General features: G+C 43.1%; 3 protein-coding genes across 13 annotated transcripts in view; all 3 read left to right on the forward strand.

Moving 5' to 3' along the window:
• Nucleotides 1-308: 308 nt before the first annotated feature.
• Nucleotides 309-5,653, forward strand: LOC100119663 (short chain dehydrogenase). 11 transcript variants are annotated; one of them, XM_008217896.4, is made up of 6 exons: nt 309-450; nt 3,871-4,038; nt 4,451-4,687; nt 4,780-4,869; nt 4,951-5,123; nt 5,195-5,652. In XM_008217896.4, exons 2-6 carry the CDS (start codon nt 3,888-3,890, stop codon nt 5,408-5,410), a joined length of 867 nt encoding a protein of 288 aa, XP_008216118.1. In that variant the 5' UTR covers nt 309-450; nt 3,871-3,887; the 3' UTR covers nt 5,411-5,652. The 11 variants fall into 11 exon arrangements, with proteins under 11 accessions (XP_008216118.1, NP_001164403.1, XP_032452183.1 ...); XM_032596294.1 differs by lacking the exon at nt 309-450 and adding an exon at nt 3,491-3,573; XM_032596295.1 differs by lacking the exon at nt 309-450 and adding an exon at nt 3,574-3,815.
• On the forward strand, nt 1,187-3,491 carry Or141 (odorant receptor 141). Its single transcript, NM_001170933.1, has 9 exons — nt 1,187-1,357; nt 1,502-1,624; nt 1,698-1,815; nt 2,024-2,285; nt 2,389-2,508; nt 2,646-2,736; nt 2,825-2,961; nt 3,021-3,153; nt 3,218-3,491. The coding sequence occupies exons 1-9, from the start codon at nt 1,214-1,216 to the stop codon at nt 3,266-3,268; spliced, it is 1,179 nt and encodes a 392-aa protein (NP_001164404.1). The 5' UTR covers nt 1,187-1,213; the 3' UTR covers nt 3,269-3,491.
• Nucleotides 5,654-13,517: 7,864 nt separating the features above from the next.
• The window catches only part of LOC100119623 (protein turtle), a 186,552-nt gene continuing 180,814 nt past the window's right edge, over nt 13,518-19,255 (forward strand). Inside the window, exon 1 of the mRNA XM_032597512.1 lies at nt 13,518-14,103. The gene's annotated coding sequence lies outside the window, so the exon portion shown is untranslated. The remainder of the gene's footprint in view (nt 14,104-19,255) is intronic.

Here is a 19,255-nt window from a genome sequence, read left to right on the forward strand (position 1 = left end):
TAAAAAAAAAACAGAAGTCACTGTCAACTTTTTTTACTTTTACAAATGAATATGAATGAGTCTCAATATATAATATTCAGTTTGTGAAACCATCCGGAAAAGATTAAAAATTACAATATAAATTCTCGTATACTAAATTAATTTCCTCGTAATTATTCTTATACAACTAACTTATAAGTATTATTGAGGATAAAACTGATTTAACGATGATTGAAATTGTATTTATATTCGTTTGATAAGACGAAAATCTTCCTTACCGATGGAGAATGGTAAGGAGCAAGTTCAATATTTAGCCTATAGAGGGAACCAAAGTCAATCTTTATGACATGAATGTGGATTCCTTTTGCAATTGACAGGAAATATTCACATACATCAGTTGAACAGTCACATCACTACCTCCTTCGCTAACTTTAATTGAAGCCCTGAATGAAGATTAACAAATTGATTACAGTAAGTATTCTTATGGCATTTAGCAAGTAATGCTCTCATTCAATTTTATTATCAAATACGTATTAAGGGATGATACTGTATAAATAATCATGTATAAAAAACATAGTTATATTACTGATGCATGTATACACCAGCTGGAAAGTTTTCATAAATTAGAATCTCACTTGAAAAAGTCATTCGGTCTTTCTGAGTAATCATAGCTTACACTCATTATCATTTATTAAACGCATTCTTGGCACGAGATTGAATAGATGATTTAGGACATTGATAAAAATAATATTTGCAATTTTAACGATTGCATTCGCCAAAATAGTACATCTCTTTTCTCTTCAGAACTAATTTTTATTGATTCGAGTAATGATATATTCATTCTAAATTCGTGCTCTGACTATAATTATATTTGCTCCGCTGATATACGCATGTGTAGGCCTGCACTGTGCACTCGCGGTTGCGTTAGACCTACGTATGTGTAAAGCACATGCCCCATCGTAACCGCGAAAAAGGGGTTGTATTTCCACCTATTATTATCTTCATTATGGGAATAAGTAGTAAAACGACAAATTACACTTATATCTTTATAAATGCAAATTGACACGTAATGACAAGTGTTATAGTCGTCATTTTCCTTTCCATAAAAGTGATATTACGAACAAATCGTCATTTTGCGTTATGAATAAAAAATCATTAACTGAAACAGAACAGCTATCAGCAAAATATATTTTGGAGTTATTAGCACAGAAGTAGTTCCATTTGACGAAGAAAGATGGATATTTACGATACTTACGTTTTAAATATAAATAAAAAACTTTTATCTTTTGTCGGGATTTGGCCTTATGAAGAAAAGAAAAAAAATAAATTTACTCGTGTATTTTATTTAATAACGATGTTCTGCATTATAGTACCTCAAGTAAAAATTTATATTTATTTTGTAAAATATTTTAGTAATTATAAATGTGTCTTACTGATACTTCTTCGACAAAATAGAAGCTAATAATTTTTTTTTAATTTTCTTATGAATTCCCATTTTACGAAGAAATTTCGCGTTATCTAGATGATAGGTTTTTACCAACATTTTGGTGTTGATATTGACGAATTACTAGAAAATACAGGGACAATTTTTTTCACCTTATCTATATATACGAAATTATTTACGTCAATAATTTTTGAAAACAAGGTATGCTATTGATATTACAAGCATATAAAGCATAGTATCATTGATATTGATGTAGTTTTATTCCATTGTTTAGCTGAAAATACTGTATGATAGTGTAGCTAAGAATTGGAAAAATATCACTGAGAAACATGAACGGGAAATACTCGTTAAATATTCTGAAAGAGGGAGAATGCTTACTCTCGGATACATAAGTATATTCAGAGAACATAATTACATTTGAAAAGATGCTTAAGAAAATACTGATTTTTCTTGTTATAATAACGCATATGTTTTGTGTATTATATATCAGTAATTTTTTTGCATTATTTGTGATGTTTCAAGTCAAAATGAAAAAAAAACTTCCATTCATATTCTACTGTTATTCCAGGCTATTTTAAATAACTTATTTCTGTCTTTTAGCTTATAACTTCGCAGCTGTCATAGTGTATACAACAATGCCATTAATGCCGTTTTTACTTGATATAATATTACCGTTAAATGAATCACGACCTTCAATGTTCATATTGAATGGTCAATTTTATGTTGACAAACATGAACATTACAAAAAATTGTATGCTTTTGATTGTCTCTGTATTTTTGTCATAGTTCCTGCAGCTTTAGCTGTAGACACCATGTATGTCGCTTGCACTGAACATTGCTTAGGATTATTCGCTATTATAAAGTGAGTTCAATAATGCATAAGATTTATTAAATGAATTATGTATATGTAAGAGTTTTAAAGAAGCTTTTGTTTATTAAACATCTTCATAACTTCAACAATTTAGGTATCGTCTAGCTATGTCTGATAAATTCATATCTACTCGTGATATATATTTGACAGAAGAAAAAGATTCTTCATATCGTTGGATGATCCATACAATCCGAATGCATATTGACATTTTGAAGTTAAGTTTCGCAGTGATCATATAACTACATACAAAACTTGGGTCTAATTAAATTCTAAAATTCTTCCAAGATTTTTAAATAAGGTTATTCGAGTCAGAGTTGATACGTATATAGCTAACATAAAGTTTGATTCTAGATTTGCAAATATATTGGATAAATCATATTCTTCATCGTTTGTTATTTTAATGCTTATTAATACGGTATACGTCAGTGTTTTATGTGTATTAGTAAGTACACCTGTAGGTGATGAAGCCAAACCAACATCGGATTTTAGTATATCAAAATACATATTGATTTTTTAAAATAAAATTATAGGTGCTTATAAGTCTTGATAAGCCACTGAACCTCATCAGATACTATATGCTTTTGGTAGCTATTTGTATTCATCTGTTTTATCTCAGTTGGCCTGGTCAAAAACTCATTGATCACAGCGAGGGTCTTTTTAGAGACGCGTAAGTGAATAATTTTGCTGGTACATTTGTTTCAAAAATAAATTCTCTTTGTGATTTAGTTACAATAATCAATGGTATGAGGGTTCAGCTAAATCTAAAACTTTACTTAAGATTTTGACGTTACGGTGTGTGGAACCGTGTTTAATCACAGCTGGAGGTTTAGTTACTATGAATTTCGCAACATATTTAACGGTAACATGAAGAAATTTAGTATATTTTTAAATACTTTTTATACGTGTGTTTTATTTAATTTTAGATCATGAAGAAATCAGTATCGTTTATAACCGTGTTTTCGTCATTCAGATAAATTAAAAATTGGTTGCTAATGATCTCCATTTAATGGCACTATAATGCAATATGAATTTTCTATGATCTACACGAAAATTCATTTTCCGAACTGGTGCTTACAGAAATATATTCATATTTGATATTTGATTTTTGAACTTCCAACTGAAGCAACTAATTTAATGCATACAAATTATTTATTTTGTAATAGTATAATCAGAGCAATATATATTTATCAGTAATGATCCAAATCTACAATTTTTCCCAATTCTGCCAATTGTGAAATACATTTTATGCTTGTCATCTTGTCAATACACGCATGCGTAGGTAATCTATTACGTTTATCTTCTGCCAGAGGGAGAAACTGCGACTCTTTGAGTAGTTGTGAAAATTTTGAGCGCAGTTAACGAGTGAAGGTCGACAGCGGCACGTGCCAAGTTTCGTTTTTCATTAATTCAGTAAATGGTTGATTCTTTTAAGATGTTTTGAATGTTTGATATTGACTCTTAAACTATCAATATTTTGAGGCGGTTTAACGCACACATTATACATAAATCAGGATTTTTCCGGTGTGTATATATTTTGCTATTAAATATAAATGTATATTTTCTTATTTATTTTCAGATGAATTAAGCAAAACCATGGATGTATTAACTGCAATCCTTATAGCTTTAGTAATATTACTGTTACTAAACCCTGCAATAGAGTTTGCGCAAGGTTTTTGGGGATTTTTAGTAAAATTGTGCAAGTTCAAAACAATTGATTTAAGGAAGACGTATGGCGATTGGGCAGGTAATGTTTACTTATTATTAATAGTGTACAGCATTCAAAGTGATGCTGCATACTATTAATTGTAAAATCTTTATGCTGCTCATTTCTTAACTCGTTTTCTATTCAAAAAAGCTCATTATATAGTCGTGTCTTAAGGATGTATTTACTAATCTCTAAAAAATTCTACAAAGTAATCGCAATAAAATGTCTACGACGCAAAACAGATTACGAATTCAGTTTCATTTAATGTATCTATTAACATTAAATCATTGACGTTCTTAGAAACCAGTCTATCGGTAAACGTCTCTTCAACATTGCATTTATCTCGTTTCTTTAAACATTCTATTAAAATGAAAACTGCTGCTTATGTTTAAAAGTATACATGTAACAAGTGATAAAGTATGGTATCAAAAAAAAAAAAATCTTATTGTAGTTATAACAGGATGTACCGATGGGATTGGAAAAGAATATGCCAAAGAACTAGCAAAAAGAAAAATGAATCTTGTCCTCATAAGTAGATCGCTGGACAAGTTGAATAAGACTAAAGAAGAAATTCAAGTGATCAATCCTACGATTGATCTTAAAATAATTCAAGCAGATTTTAGCAAAGGGAAGGAAGAGTTATCAAAAATTAAGAGTCAATTGCAAAACATTCCTGTGGGAATATTAGGTAAGAGAGGATGTATTAAATTTAAATTATACTCAAACTTTGCTTGATAACTAAACTTATGATTGCTAATGAATGAATATTTTTCTATGTAGTTAACAATGTTGGAAAACTCAATGAATATCCTATGTATTTAGAAGAATACAAAGAAGAAGACTTATGGGACATAATTAATCTTAATATAAGTACGCTCACGCTTATGACTCATATGCTTATTGAAAAAATGAAAATAAGTGGTAAAGGAGCGATTGTAAATTTGTCTTCAGCATCGTCGTTCGTGCCTTTGCCATTGCAGTCGGTTTATTCTGCTAGTAAATCATATGTTAATTTTTTTTCCGATGCTCTCCGAGAGGAGTATTCGACGTATGGATTAACAATACAATGTCTCACACCGTTCTATATAGATACACAAATGATCGGATATTCTAAACGGTTTAAGGTGAAATGATTTTCGTTTAAGAAGTACAAAAATATAAATCAGTATTTTAATTTCTTTTTTAATTGTTTCAGAATAATCCATTTGTTCCTGATCCAGCAACGTTTGCCAGAAGTGCCATAGAGACTTTAGGAAAAATAAATTCGACTACTGGATATTGGGTACATGATATACTGTTAATTTCTATCTTAATACTCCCTATGTGGTTTAGGTTAAAGATTGCTTTTTTTATTAATAAAACCACGCGACGAGACTATTTTATAAAACAAAAAGAGAAAGTAGTAGAGTAAAATAGTTTTCCAAATTATTTTCATGTACATTTTGTATTATATGCTGAGAACTATTACTTTAATGCGATAACGGAGGTGATTTTAATATTTTTTAACTCCTTTTTATGTACGTATCACACATGTTTTTAAAGATAAAATGTTTACTTCCAACCCAGATTTTAGAATTCTAAAGAAAATCATAAATGATTATGTAAGGTCCTTCGTACTTTGTTAATAAAATAACAATGATAAATTATCAAGTATTCAATTGCGTTCATTACAGACGTATAATTATTTTTTGTCACACACAGTCAATAAAATACTAGCACGGAGCGTACAGAAAATCTTACATAGCTGTCACGCAATTTCTTCACTATTTCAAAAAAAGTTGCTTCGTTAACGATGTTACTATACAGATTTGAAGCACGGTATTTGTTTTAAAGAACCTGAATATGAATAATTTGTATGTACATTATATGGAATAGGGTTATTGTCTACTCTATTTCTAATATAAGTTTATTTGAGTTAAATAACATAATTTAGATATAAAATAAAAGAAGTATTACTTACCCAAGAAAAAACGGGTACAGTAGAAATTGCGTTTACTGTGCTTGTTACCATCATCGTATAAGGTAGCTAACTTACCAGCAATGTACGGAGATCTGTTACCAGAGGGAGTTGGTTACCTGCATCGGTAAGAAAGAAAGCTTGATAATTTTGAAAACCTGCATTCTTAAGCTAATGTAAAACAACCATTCAAGCAATAATGAACGATTACCTGAAAACATCGCACTTCAAATGCCTCTACATGAGGATCATCACGACTCATGCAAATTGCAGTAATACGCATCGTTTATCCGTGAAGCAGCGTACTCGCAAATGACGTAAACCGAAATCTGCAGGTAATTTTGGGAAAATAGACAAGCGCAGACAGAGTTTGGAGCAAACTAATAACGGAAAAGCCTGTTCGAGTTAGCAAGATCATTAAACTGCAAGGGCTACGGAGTCAAGCAAAATTGAACCCTAAACTTAAGGCGAAACTCGTTGAAGTTCGGTTAACCTTTCATGACACTTCAACGCGTGTCAGCAAGCCGAAAATTTCGTTTCGCCGATATGACTCTGATCCATAATAATGGCTCCATCAACGCAACCCTCGACTAGCGTAACGAAGTTTCACTGCGTAAATTCCTGTGCGATTCTCGTACGCGTATCTCGCCAACGTCGCCGTGATGAATATTCTTCCATGCGGCGATCGGTACATCACACGGGGTGCTCGGTTTGCCACGGTCGTTCGCGGCTTGGATCCGACTCGCTTGTTTGCCGGGCAGCAGTTGTTTGGACGTAGTTTAGGATATACGCTCAGCTATATGATACACGCAATGCAGCTTCGACGGCAAATTGGGTCAGCGAGTTTCGGCCAGGGTTATTCGGATTGCGAACCATGGCAAGCGCGCGCGTATCTCTGCATGCGCGCGCTGCGCTGCACCTATAGACATTTTCTTCGCTCCTATAAACAACGAGCCATGTAGTTGGGAAAAAGCTTGTTTGTCCAAAGGGAATATACGCGTTGCCATGTGAAATAAACTCGGCAGCGTCCCTTTGTATCGCGTATTTTTTTGCGCTCGGATATGAATACAGCGGATATCGAGTTGGACTGGGTTAGTGGCTGCGTTTAGTTTGCATACGTAAAAGCGGAAAATACGGGAGCGGATTTCGAAAACGCCGGGGAAAAATAGTTCCATCTAGGACTGCTGGAAATATTTGCTTTTATCAAAATTCGATGGATAGATTATATGGATCGCGCCGCGGGGGTATGAAAAAACAATCGCGTTAAATCTTTGACAGAGCCGGCGGCGCGAGTTTCATTGAGCGGTGCGGTCGCACAATGGTATATCTCGATGGAGGAGTAACAGAGGCTCGGAGGCCATTTAGAGAGAGAGAGCAGCTGAAAGACGAAATATAACCCTCTCTCGGCTTGCGTACATAGCGCGAGTTCCGCTCTTCGGAAGCCGGTTCGCGGTCACTTGCATCCGGCCTGGTTTATATTCAAAGGAAAAGGAGCATTCAATCTACCTCGCATATCCCGTATTCCGCCAGCTCTGCGTGTATTCCTTAATTTCCATCCAGTTCGTGTGTTATTGCGACTCGTAAACGCGCCGTTTTATCGAGTCGTCGATATCTATGGCGAATTTCGAGCAAACGCGCGTATAAAATCTTCAGCGAATCTCCCAAGGCTCGGGATGCTGTAGTGACGGCGGATGTTTCTCTCTCGGCTTGTTTCCGTCTCTGTCTCGGCGCGCGAATACCTTTTATATACCTCGAGAGCGAGCGGCGGGCCGGCCGAGGCACAGCACACAAGTACGTAGGCTCTCCGTACTTTGGCCTTGAACGGAAAACGTTGACCTCGGCGTTCCGATCCCGAGCGCAACCGGTCACGGGGTTCTTCGCGGCGTCTTCCAGCTGTATACGTACGTAGGTATGAAAACGAATTTATGCGTGTACCGACTGTCGTGACTAGTCGGATTATAGCACATAGTCCTCGCGCAACACGTGATCGCAATTATGATCCAGCGAGAAAGAGAGAGAGAGAGAGAGAGAGAGAGAGAGAGAGAGAGAGAGAGAGAGAGAGAGAGTTCGTTGATCCTCTGTAATGCGAGAACATCGCATCTCTAATATCATCGAATATACACGGGAAAAATTGGAGTTAATGAATTGAATATTTCCGACGCTCAATTAGTGTAAATTTCTCTCTGAACTCTTGAAAATGGCGTGCGTGCGAAACGGAATTGCAATGCTATTCAATGAAAAAAAAACCAGTCACCACCAATTCATCGACTACTCTACTTCCAACGCGACTCGTGTAATTTGAATCTCAATTCGAAAAAATTAAATTCACTATTTCACAATCAACGAAGCAACTACACACAATCGACAAATTCATTCTCTCTCTTCTACAGATCAGAATAGACCGCACGAAGAAACTTGGACAACTCGCCCGATCGGAAGTATCTCAAAGTACACAGGACCAACCCTCATTAATACAAATCAACGAAACGGGAACGTAACCCTCGCTCGGGGATTTCATCCGTGAGCTGCTGCTGCTACGAGGTTAGCTGCAAGACGGAATGGCAATCAGACGTTTTGCAATAAGCGAACGCTCGTGATTAAGACGGTCCTGTTTCCGCGGGCTGCACAGCGCCCAGGGATTTGTAGTACAAATACGACATGTGGACCGAAACAGTTCGCGAATTCGGCCGAGGGCAGCAGTAGTCGTGTAACGAAGGGGTAGATTGCACCGCTACGTTGGCGATGCACTCGTTGCGTGCATGTGTAGAGTTAGAGTATTAGCGCAGTGAGTTCGAGCTTACGGCTGTTACAAGCCTCCCACGTCATCCAATCAAATATTCTCATTGAGCCGGAGAGCTCGAGTTGCCACGGCTTTTGTCCTCTGTTCTCGAGGCCTATTATATCGCGTATAAGTCGAAATGACGACGGATTTGCTTTGTATCGCCGAGCGGAAGATATACTCTTTCTCGACGGATCGATCGCGTTTTGAACCCGATACCTGTAACCATTAGACCGCGGCCGTTTGTCGATAGGGAGCCTCGCTTATTGTCCGCTTATTTATGCCGCGCAAAATCCCTGTAACGCCTCGTAAATCCCCGGCGCAATTAGTTACACAAGCCGAATTAAAAGCTCATTTATTCTCTCTATCGGATTACGCGACAATTTCAGAGCTCGGAAAGTCAATTCCGAATCAGCGCCTCGTCCTTATATTCATTTCGTTAAATTACAATTTCGCGGGCGCAGCCTGCGGTTCGTTACGTGGACGGAAAAATAACGGCGTTATATTAGCTTTGTTATAAGCGACGCAGCCGCCGCGTGGACCGACTGAAATTATAATTCGGATTCTTTGCGCAAGTTCATCAAAGCAAAGTTTGCAGCGAGCCCGCGCATTCCTATACATATAGCTATAGAAATGAATGAAAATTTTCGCGGAGGCACGTGCCGCCGGGTTCGGATTTTCGCTCGAGGATACTTATATATGTATACCGTCCAATTAACACCGATGACAGATGGAAATTAAGTCTGGAGAGCTTTGCGCCTTTCCGTCGCCGCCGAGTAAGTGAACTAATTAAGTAAAATTGAGTTTCGGCGCGAGAGGAGGGGTTGAGACTCTCGAGCTTTCCGATAGATTTTTCCGCGGCTTTTCGATCGTCTTTTTTCTGCCAGAGCTAACATCGGAACTGCGGCCTCCCTGGGGAAGGGATGCTAACTTTGATTTATTTTAAAGAAACTTGCGCGCGAGAGGCTATACTGTATCGCGAGAGCGACTTTTTTTGAGTCCCTGGTATATACAGCATACCGGGAGCGGCTCTAAATCCAAATTAAATCATCAAAGTTTATACTCGCAGCGTTTGTTCTCCGCTAAACGCGCGAGTATGCAGCTAGTGCAGAAACAATACAAATCAGTTTATTCCGATACTACTGGCTCCTCGAACTGCTAATCGAATTTGGACTGGGCGAGTCATGCAGCCGGTCGCTTTAATTACCGGCTAACTGCCAAATTTTTCCTCTGTAACAAGCCCGCGTACGCGTGCGCGAGGTACAAAGCGTTTCGCGGGATTCCACGCGCTGTATGTACGCTGGCATTGGAAAAGTTGCCGATGCAAGCTTTATATTGTTGTTGTGTATCTGCAGGGCTCCGAAAGTCGCTTTGTGCCAGGCAGAAATTGCAAGGGTGTACGGAATGCTGAATGGGAGAATGGAGTAATCAAGTTTTTGCGTTAAACTGATAAAACACGGAGATTTCGCTGTCGGGACGGGTTAAGACGTGCGCGTAGAAGGGCTGAGAAGGTACACCATACACTCCATCAATTTGCATGCGAACGCAGGATGCTTTCATCTAATTATCAGTACACGGCGTACATTAGCTGATGCGCCGTAAATTCGATTACGTCCTCTGCGCTCGGTCTGAACTAGTTCCGACGAATATACCTCTCCCGCGCCGAAACCAGGTTCCAGAACACAATCACGCGACGATAAAACTCTTTGTGGATCAGACAGTCGATCATCAGCAGTGCCTATACACACAGCATAGCCGCGATGGAAAGCAGTGCGAGAGTGCAGGCGGTATTAGCAATAACCGATCGGCGGTAATTCTGCGGTGCGTGTCTATTAGTCAAACCGACTGCGCGGCAAATCCGTAATTCAGTTTGAGCTCGCCGCAGCCGCGGCTGCAGCGATGCAGCCATTGTCTGTCTGCCCGAGGTTCTGGCTTCGTCCTCGGTACACCTATATATAGACCTATATACCTAGTCCCTATGCGCGATGGATGAGACTGTATAACCTCAGACGCGCAACTTGACTTCTGCTGCTTGCGCGCTTTCGCGGCCACATGTGTACCCTCGCTGTAATTCGATTGTATCTCGAATATGTTCTGCCTGCAGCGATGATCGCCGTGGTTTCGCGTATTTCGCACTGCGCTGAATATATAGCCAAACGAACGAGTGCGAAACACAGCAAAAATGTGCTCGCGTATATAAATGTAATCCGCGTGCGCGCACCGCAAACGCCAGCGCGGAACAACGAAGCGTATGCGCTTTCCGCGGTTGCGCGCGCGGCGATAATAATAATTGCGCGAGATCGTATATAATTACACGGGCGCTTTTTCAGTCGCACCTTTCGACGTGGCAGCGGCGACGGCTACGGCGCTCTCTGGACCGGAAATCGAATGAATCGCACAACCGCACCGCAATTCCAATGCATAACGATAGTCAATTCAATTTGAATCGCGGCCAAACTAGACGGGGACAGTTAATTCCGCTTGAGTGACGGCGCGTTGCTGCTGCTGCTGCTGCTGCTTCGGGGACATTTGCTCTGCTACTGTGTACGTGGGTGCCTCTCTGTTTTCGCCGCTGTGACTATCTTAGCGTGTACGAAGTTGAACGGCGATCGGTAATGCGCATCGTAGGCCTTGCATTCTTCTCTCTCTCTCTCTCTCTCTCTCTCTCTCTCTCGCTCGATCGCTCGTTAATGAATTAGTTTCTCTAGTGTTTGCTCCGATAGAAAAGATATTTAAAAGCAAAGTACGTATAATAATTCCGTAAACAGGCGCGCAGATGAACAGAGGTCGATTAGTCAGGAGCGTCGCATAAGTTGTGACGGCCGTGCTGCGAAGTTGGAGCGAACAATTTTAGCGCGAAATTACCGTTTAAAACGATAAACGCCGTCGCCGACTCCGCGCTATACACACACACGTATACGCATTATGCTCGTTGCGCAATTGGGTTGACCGACTACTGCTGCGTACCGGAAGAGAGAAAACAATGCGAGAGAGAGAGAGAGAGAGAGAGCCGGTATCTATGGACGCAAGAGCGATTATACGCGAATGGAGGGCGCATTGTAAGAAGCAGACGGAGAAGAGCTCGAGGCCGTAATTCGATCCCACTTATAGCAGCGCGCTGAAATCAGAGGTACATAAACAATTAATTTGACTGTTATTGTGGGTCGAGGAGCCATTGTTCGCAGGGACAATACACTCGCTCGGCGCTTCTTCTCGAGAAGGTCTCGATGAAAAATGCGGAGACGCGCGCAGAGGGATATATTGAGTGGACATCGGGGCCAGACGAGCCTTCGCATTGTTGTGGTCGTTCTTGAGGTAAATATCGCGCGTAGTGCACTGGAAGGAGCCGTTTTTTTTTTTTAATTAAAAAAATACTCTTGTGAGAAATCGTCGGTGGGATGTTTCTCGTTGCGAGAAAACGACTGGAGAAAGATTTGCTTCCGCTCGAAATTGCCTGGCGCACTCTACAAGTTTTTCGATTTTTGGCCAAACTAACATCGCCTCGTATCCAACATAAATACATAGTGCGTGCGCCTACATCCATCAAAAGCCCGTCAGGCTCATCGAGAGAGATAATGCAGAGACGCAATTATTAGCTACTCCCTGTTTACTCCAATTTATGCGGGGCGTTTGTTATGCCGAGAGGGCTTGTAAATTATCCCTTTGTAGTGCACTTGATCAGTTCGGTTAGGGTGACACGAGCTGCTTATGCGCATACTCCGGTCTCAGAATTGGCCATTTGCAAGGATTCCGCGCGCCGCGCGCCTTCATTCAAAGTGATCCCGTTTTGCAGATCTCTATAATTCATATGCGCGCCACTAGCGCTACTGCAGTCTAGCAGCTATATACGCTGCAGGATTTAGGCGCTGCATACTTTATCGCATCGGCTGCGGTTCTCGCGCTTACTATCAATATTTCAGGGTCGCAAACAAAGGTCGATTACACGCGAATATAGCATTCCGAGGCGTGTAACTAAGTCGGGAGCCGAAATGCACTCGTACTCCGCCGGCAATTATAGCGACTATCAAATGCGTTTCCGGAGCAGCATCAGTGCGCAATAGAGCCTTAGCTCCTTCCCCCAAGCGTAATCACGCATCTCTGCGCAGCGCTCAGTGCTCTGAAGTGTAACGCCGTTTATTACGAGGTGGCGCTGCGGTGCGCTTGGGTGTCGGGATACGTTATATGCGCAGGTGATAATGATCAGGACCCCTCGTGATCAATCAACTCATCGTTGTGTACTCTCGATTGGGCTTTGTGCGATTCGCTGTACCCGCGTGTGTTGGGTGATTTACTTTTGGAATTCGAATCCTCGGCTGAACGGTTGTAAAGATGAACGTTCGAATATCAGGATTTAAAAAAGGGCGCGAAAATTACACCGAAATTTAATTAGACCTGCAATAATCGCACCTGGCACGCGCACGGGTACTCGCCAATGCTCGCATACCTGCTAGTAAGTAACTGAGACTCTGAGAGAGAGAGAGAGAGAGAGAGAGAGAGAGAGAGAGAGAGAAAGCGAGAGCATCTCCGATGGTGAAATTTCGCGAGCGCCCTCGGTCCTCCGTGTGCTACGCCACTGCCGCGACTCGGCGCGCCATTGGCCGTGGCTTTGGCGCGCCGGCGGCGTCGATTGGCCGACGCGCGGAGGTGCGCTCGATAGCCCGGCGTCCCTCTCTCTCTCTCTCTCTCTCTCGCTCTTTCCGTAGGACGAGAGGCATAGAGCGGAGCGCGCCGAACCCCCGGACGACGCTCTTGCTCGCTCTCTCCGGCGGCTGCTGTCCTCAGTACCCGGCAGGGCCTCGCATACTCTGCGTCGCTGTCCCTCACGCTGCTGTCTACGCCGTATATAACTATATATACGCTGTTGCACCTGCTCGCCCTCTTCGTGCACACTGCCCTGCGCGTCCGCGTGTTCGTTTGTTTTTCGCTCGCGACCGGTGCGAGATATAATTAATCGCCGCTCTTTGTGACCAAGAGAGAGAGAGAGAGAGAGAGAGAGAGAGAGAGAGAGAGAGAGAGAGACAGTGTGTTCGGTACCTGCGCCGTGCGGTGTATGCAGCGCCAAGTTCAAAGCGTGCACTCGTGTACGCGTACAGTACACTCGATCTTCTCTGCGTGTTATACTCTGCTGTATCCTTGTGTGCGTACATGCGGTGCCTGACTCGTGATAAAACAGCCGCGATATTTGTGCCAGTTTTTTGTTGTTTGTGTTCCGTGCGAGCGTTTGCGCGGGAGAACGCCTGACGCCGCTCTCTGCAGTGTTCCTCGAATCACAGGCTGTTGCTGCCGCTGTCTGCTTTTTTCCGCCGTTCGAGGGATTCCTACTCGGAGGGGGATTCGCAGATTCGTGGCTTCTCTGCAGGGCAAACAGGTACGGGGGCACCATAACCTTGCTGTTTTGCATGTTTTAACGTAACATCGTCGTTGGTTGGTCTAACCTCCAAAAGTCGAACGACCGCAACGGGTTTGCTAGCTTCATCTATCAGCGTTACAGACTATGGGCATTTAATGGAACATGATCAATAAATCATGCAGGCTTCATTAGCTCTCTCTCTCTCTCTCTCTCTCTCTCTCTCTCTCTCTCTCTCTCTCTCTCTCTCTCTCTCTCGATGGGTATCACGTGAAAAGTCTATCGATCATCAATCGCGCGCGCATGCCTTCCCGGCGCTGGCTCGCTGGATTACACACACACACACACGCTCGCAAATGACAAACATTAACCGTTAATTAGTCTCTAATTAAAACTTTACATTCTATCTAATTAACCGGTGCTCCGCATTTGCGTTGCATTATGCGCAACGAGATCGCGTTTATGATTCAGCGAATCTACATCGGCATCCCTTTAAATCCCGACATGTGTAAAGGCATCATCCATCCGAGGACATTTTAAAAGTCTTCGTCACCTGCTGCACACGAGTCGACCCGTGTTATTCTCGCGCGCAAATGACAGCTGCAATAAGCCCCGAAACAATCGTGGGACGGTATACATATAGTGCGTGATCGATTCGGCAACAGCCACTCGACGTCTGCAGCTGCCAAGGTAAATAAACACTTCTTGGCTTTTTAGACCACCATGAGATAGAGAGTCATCCGGAAAAGCGCATTTCCTGCATTCCAGCCCGAGTATCGCTAAACGATGCAACGACGATTATTTCCACGCTCTCCAAACTCGCGGTATCAGAGAATTCCTCGCGACTATACGGCGACTCGCTCCACCGGCTTCGCAAAACACGAGTCGTCGGAAGTGGCACTTTTTGCAATTCCGGTTCGCGGGGGGCGGGCGACGTAGCGTCTATCTACGTACCTACCCGCACACATAACAGTACCGAGAGCGTGTGGTGCGGCGACCGGTCTCGCAATTAACTTTAGCGCTTGCGCCTCTTTGCCTCTTATCACGCTCGCCGCGCAATTATGTCTGCAGAGGAGGAGAGCTTTCTATTCGGACCTTTTTCCCTCTTGCGCTACAGTCTATGGGTGTATGTGTGTGTTTCGTATCTCGTCTCCCGCCTCCCACAGGGGTGTAATTGTGCAGCAGCAGCAGCCGGGACACTGCACTGCGGCATCATCTTCGTCTCGCGGGACTTTTTGCGGTCGCTATGCCGCTGCTGCTGCTACTTTTATCTTTGCGGCGCTTCGTTTTTGCGACCAAGAGACTTGATTGGTGAGCTTGCGCCGATTCGAGTGTAATTAGGCTATCGGGATATCGAACGGTTTATTCAAATGCCGGGCCTCTCTCTCGGTGTATACAAACGAGAGATTTCGTTATTGATGAGGCGAAATTGTATTATTCGAGATATCTTGAAAAAGCTTCTACTGCAACCGGTCCTGCAGATTATCGTGAACGATGGTCGCGAGCGTCGATCGCGTTTACTGTTTGCGCATACACTATACGTCTACAAACACTATTCGGATTAAAACTAAACAGGTAAATCCTCGCGCACACGCGGCGAGAGATTGAATTTGTTCCCAGGGAGCGAAAATCAGCTAGTTTTATTTTTACACCCGTAGCGCGCAGCCGCATCGCATAACACTCTCAGCAGCGCTTGCCCTCTCAACTATTACCTCACTCTCATTAAATCCATCCACTTTCACACGCAAGCCCAGCAGCGGAGCGGCGCAAATTACGGCTTATAAATTACCGGCAGCGGCGGCGATGCACGCACACTGCAGTATAATACACAAACTCTCTCTCTCTCTCTCTCTCTCTCTCTCTCTCATCGGGGCATCAGCACTGCGAGAGCGCACACGTGAAAGCGTGCATTACAATGAAGCCGGGCATAACGCCGTAAGAGCTCGTCGCGTATATCCCGGCACTCGCTTCACCTTCACTATCATCCCGGAGCAGAGGAGAGCGTCTGAGAGAGTGAGCGCGAGAGAGCAGCTCGCTGTAGCGCGAGATGGAGGTCAATGAGGAAACGAGAGACGCTGTAGGTATATGTGTAGGTATGTTATAGCGTCGAGTCGCTTTCTCGATGTGTATACGTATAGGCTCTCTCTCTCTCTCTCTCTCGGATCGACTATAACGTAGTAGTACGCGAGAGCTGAGTATAACAGAGAGGGAGTAGTAGGTAGGTATACACTATAGAGCGCGAGAGTAGGTGCTGCGCTGCCGCTGCTGGTTCGTTGAACTCGGGACCGAGCTGCTGCTGCTGCTGCGGAGCTGTACACACGACTTGACCGATTCCTCCGCGCTCAGAGAGCAACTTCCTTCCTCTCTCGCTCACTCACTCTCCGTCTTCTTCGCGATTTAAATTCGGGCTATATCACCGCTGTGTTTCGATTACATTCGACTGCTGCTGTTTCCTTCGAATCGACGTTCATGCAGATTCCGCTGATTTGCTTGCGCCGAGGGTTCCCTGTTGTTGTGTACACGTAAAGGGCGATGGGATCCATAGCCGTTACACACTCGCTCGCTCCGTCGCTACTCTTTCTCGATTTTTTCGAATTATTCCTGCGGTCATTAATCAGAGTCACGAGATCTTAATTGCCGCGCACTGAAATTCCTAATAAATTAGATTCTATCAGCGGCTGATTGAATAGACCTTTTTGATCTAATCAGCGCGGAGAGAGATGATTAAACTCGATTAAAACTAATAAACCGGACAACTTTGAAAAAAAAATCTGTACTTTGATGCAGGAGAGGTTATTGCTCTCGAGTGTACTGTCCGCACACTATTATGCGCAAAGCTTTTTGCATCCCCTACTCGACGAAATTCGCTGTATATAGCGGCGCGCGCAAAAAATACCCGAGTTTGCCCTTCTCTCTCTCTCTCTCTCTCTCTCTCTCTCTCTCTCTCTCGCGTACAAGTTAAGCTTGCACTTCTCTCTGCATAATTTAATGGACACATCTGACCTACATTTTAGCCGATATCCATTAATTAAAGGTCCTCGCTAATCCCCCCGACTTTAATCAGAGTAAAAGTCCGTCGCTTCGTAAAAAAAAACGATCATCTGCCGATTAAATTCCACCCATTCAAAATGCTATAGCGGAGAAAATTGTCCGTATTTTGCATGCATTACACACGCGCGAATAATCCAGAATATAACCCCTTCTAAAGAAGCTTACCCCCGAGTTTTTCTTCGAACGATTCCTGACTGCTTTAGTTACTCGCTTCTCTCGAGCTTATATCGATTATCGCTATCCGGCCGGTGTAATTCAGAGAATGCGCGCCGCGCTGTATCTCTCCCCCTCTCCCCCCTCGAGTGTCGAGAAAAAGTTGGCAACGCCATTAAGAAAACTACTTTCGACTCGTCCCTGACGAATGATCCGGACGTCGAAATACACATCTAATAATACCGTCGAAAGTTGTATCGCCCTATATCGGCATTCATATTTACGACCCCAGTAGCGATGCAAATAAGTTTCCTTGATTGATGAGCTGCGGAGAGACGGAAGATTTCACGCAGCGGCTGATCGTGATAATAAACAAGCGCCCGCTCTTCCACCGGGGAATAAAGTCTTTCAATCGGCAACGACGCCCCGGGAAAAACGCGGCCAGTCGAAGAGATCGACACTCTTGCGGAAAATTCAGAGGGCAGGGGCTGCGCTGCTCTACTCCTCCGCACCTCGTCCGCATAAATATTTACGCGTGTGCAGCCGGCCGTTATGGCTCCGAACTGTGGGAGTGTGTATGTGCGACTATACGCGTACACGTAGGGTGGGAGCTTTGCGAAAAGTAGGGCGACGACGCGGAGAGACGAGAAAAGTGGCGAGATGTGTTGCGGGGGTGGCAGCAGCAGCAGCCGATATAGTTGGCAGTCCGGGGATGAAATGAATCGGGAGAGAAGTGTATACGTGTATTATATGTGCCGGAGGTAAATGGATAGATAAATAGATGTGTGTGGGCGAGGAGCGAGGTATGGAGGATGGAAAAAATAATTAAGGAGGTCTTTTGTTTATTGTGTTCGCCTCCTCGCGAGAGAAAAATTGCTCGGAATAATAAATTTTTGCCGACAGAGAGAGGTGACTCCGAGACAATATATTACCCCCGCGGTTTTATTAGGAGACGCTATTAATTACTTCCGTCTTTTATCTCTCTCTCTCTCTCTCTCGTTCTTCTCAGCGCGGCGAGAGTGACTAATGCTAATATACGAGAGAAAAACGGGAATTGAGCAAAAAAATACCGTATACACGACTTCTCTCGATACACGGCCGAGTATGATTTACAAAGATGGCCCGAATCTCTTTTTTACGACGACCATCCATTGCCCTCCGCGAGAGAGCACACACACACACTCAGGAAGAAACTTGTGTAAATCCATATGACAAATAGAGAAAGATGCATGCGTACACTCGCGCAGCAAAAAGAACGTAGTCGCGTAAAAGCAGAGGAGATACGACGTTCCGGAAAGGAGCAGGCGAATTTAGAGACGTAGCGTAACGACGGGAGGGAGAGATGCAGGAAAAATTAATGGGAGAGCGTAGAGCTCTCGCACTCGTTACCGCCATTTGCGAGAAAACGTGTACAGAGACTCTCTCTCTCTCTCTCTCTCTCTCTCTCTCTCTCTCTCTCTCTTGCGGGGATATGTGTGCTCCTTATACGCCCCTCCTCCATCATCGCTTTTACGATCTTATTATACCCCGACGCGATGCGCCGGAAGAGGAGCGCAGGATATAGGCCGTACGTCATTCCGATCGCATTGTTTTTACGGCTCTGGAGCCTCCTTCGTCAGGAGAAAAAAAAATAATCTAGTTGAGAAACGGGACGAATTCGCGAGTCTACACGCAGCGCCATTCAATTTTCCCCGACTAATTTCTTCGGTGATTACAAGAGCGCGGTATAGTGTGTGAGTTAAACGGTGGCGGGTCTCGAAAATAGAAAAGAAGAAAAAGAAGAGGAGCTCTCGTTCCATTGTCTTTGCTAACCGTCGGTGGGCTTTTCGTGCGGTGTACGCGGCGCGCAAGTTCGTGAGCACAGCAGTTCGGGCTGCAAACTTCGTTTCTGCTTCGATTCCCCGCCAAAGTCATAGTTAGCTCTAACGACCTCACGGTCGATATCTCGCCCGGGGCATCAGCTGTTTCT

The sequence above is a fragment of the Nasonia vitripennis genome, chromosome 2 (genome assembly GCF_009193385.2).
Source record: "Nasonia vitripennis strain AsymCx chromosome 2, Nvit_psr_1.1, whole genome shotgun sequence".
Lineage (NCBI taxonomy): Eukaryota > Metazoa > Arthropoda > Insecta > Hymenoptera > Pteromalidae > Nasonia > Nasonia vitripennis.

Excerpts from the sequence above, each read along its gene's own strand:
- Or141 (NM_001170933.1), top strand. The coding sequence starts at position 1,214 with ATGGATATTTACGATACTTACGTTTTAAATATAAATAAAAAACTTTTA. Across the intron at positions 2,737-2,824 it reads TCAGTGTTTTATGTGTATTA|GTGCTTATAAGTCTTGATAA; the intron begins GTAAGTACACCT and ends ATAAAATTATAG. Across the intron at positions 2,962-3,020 it reads GAGGGTCTTTTTAGAGACGC|TTACAATAATCAATGGTATG; the intron begins GTAAGTGAATAA and ends TTTGTGATTTAG.
- LOC100119663 (XM_032596292.1), top strand. The coding sequence starts at position 3,540 with ATGCTTGTCATCTTGTCAATACACGCATGCGTAG. Across the intron at positions 4,688-4,779 it reads CATTCCTGTGGGAATATTAG|TTAACAATGTTGGAAAACTC; the intron begins GTAAGAGAGGAT and ends TTTTCTATGTAG. Across the intron at positions 5,124-5,194 it reads GATATTCTAAACGGTTTAAG|AATAATCCATTTGTTCCTGA; the intron begins GTGAAATGATTT and ends TAATTGTTTCAG.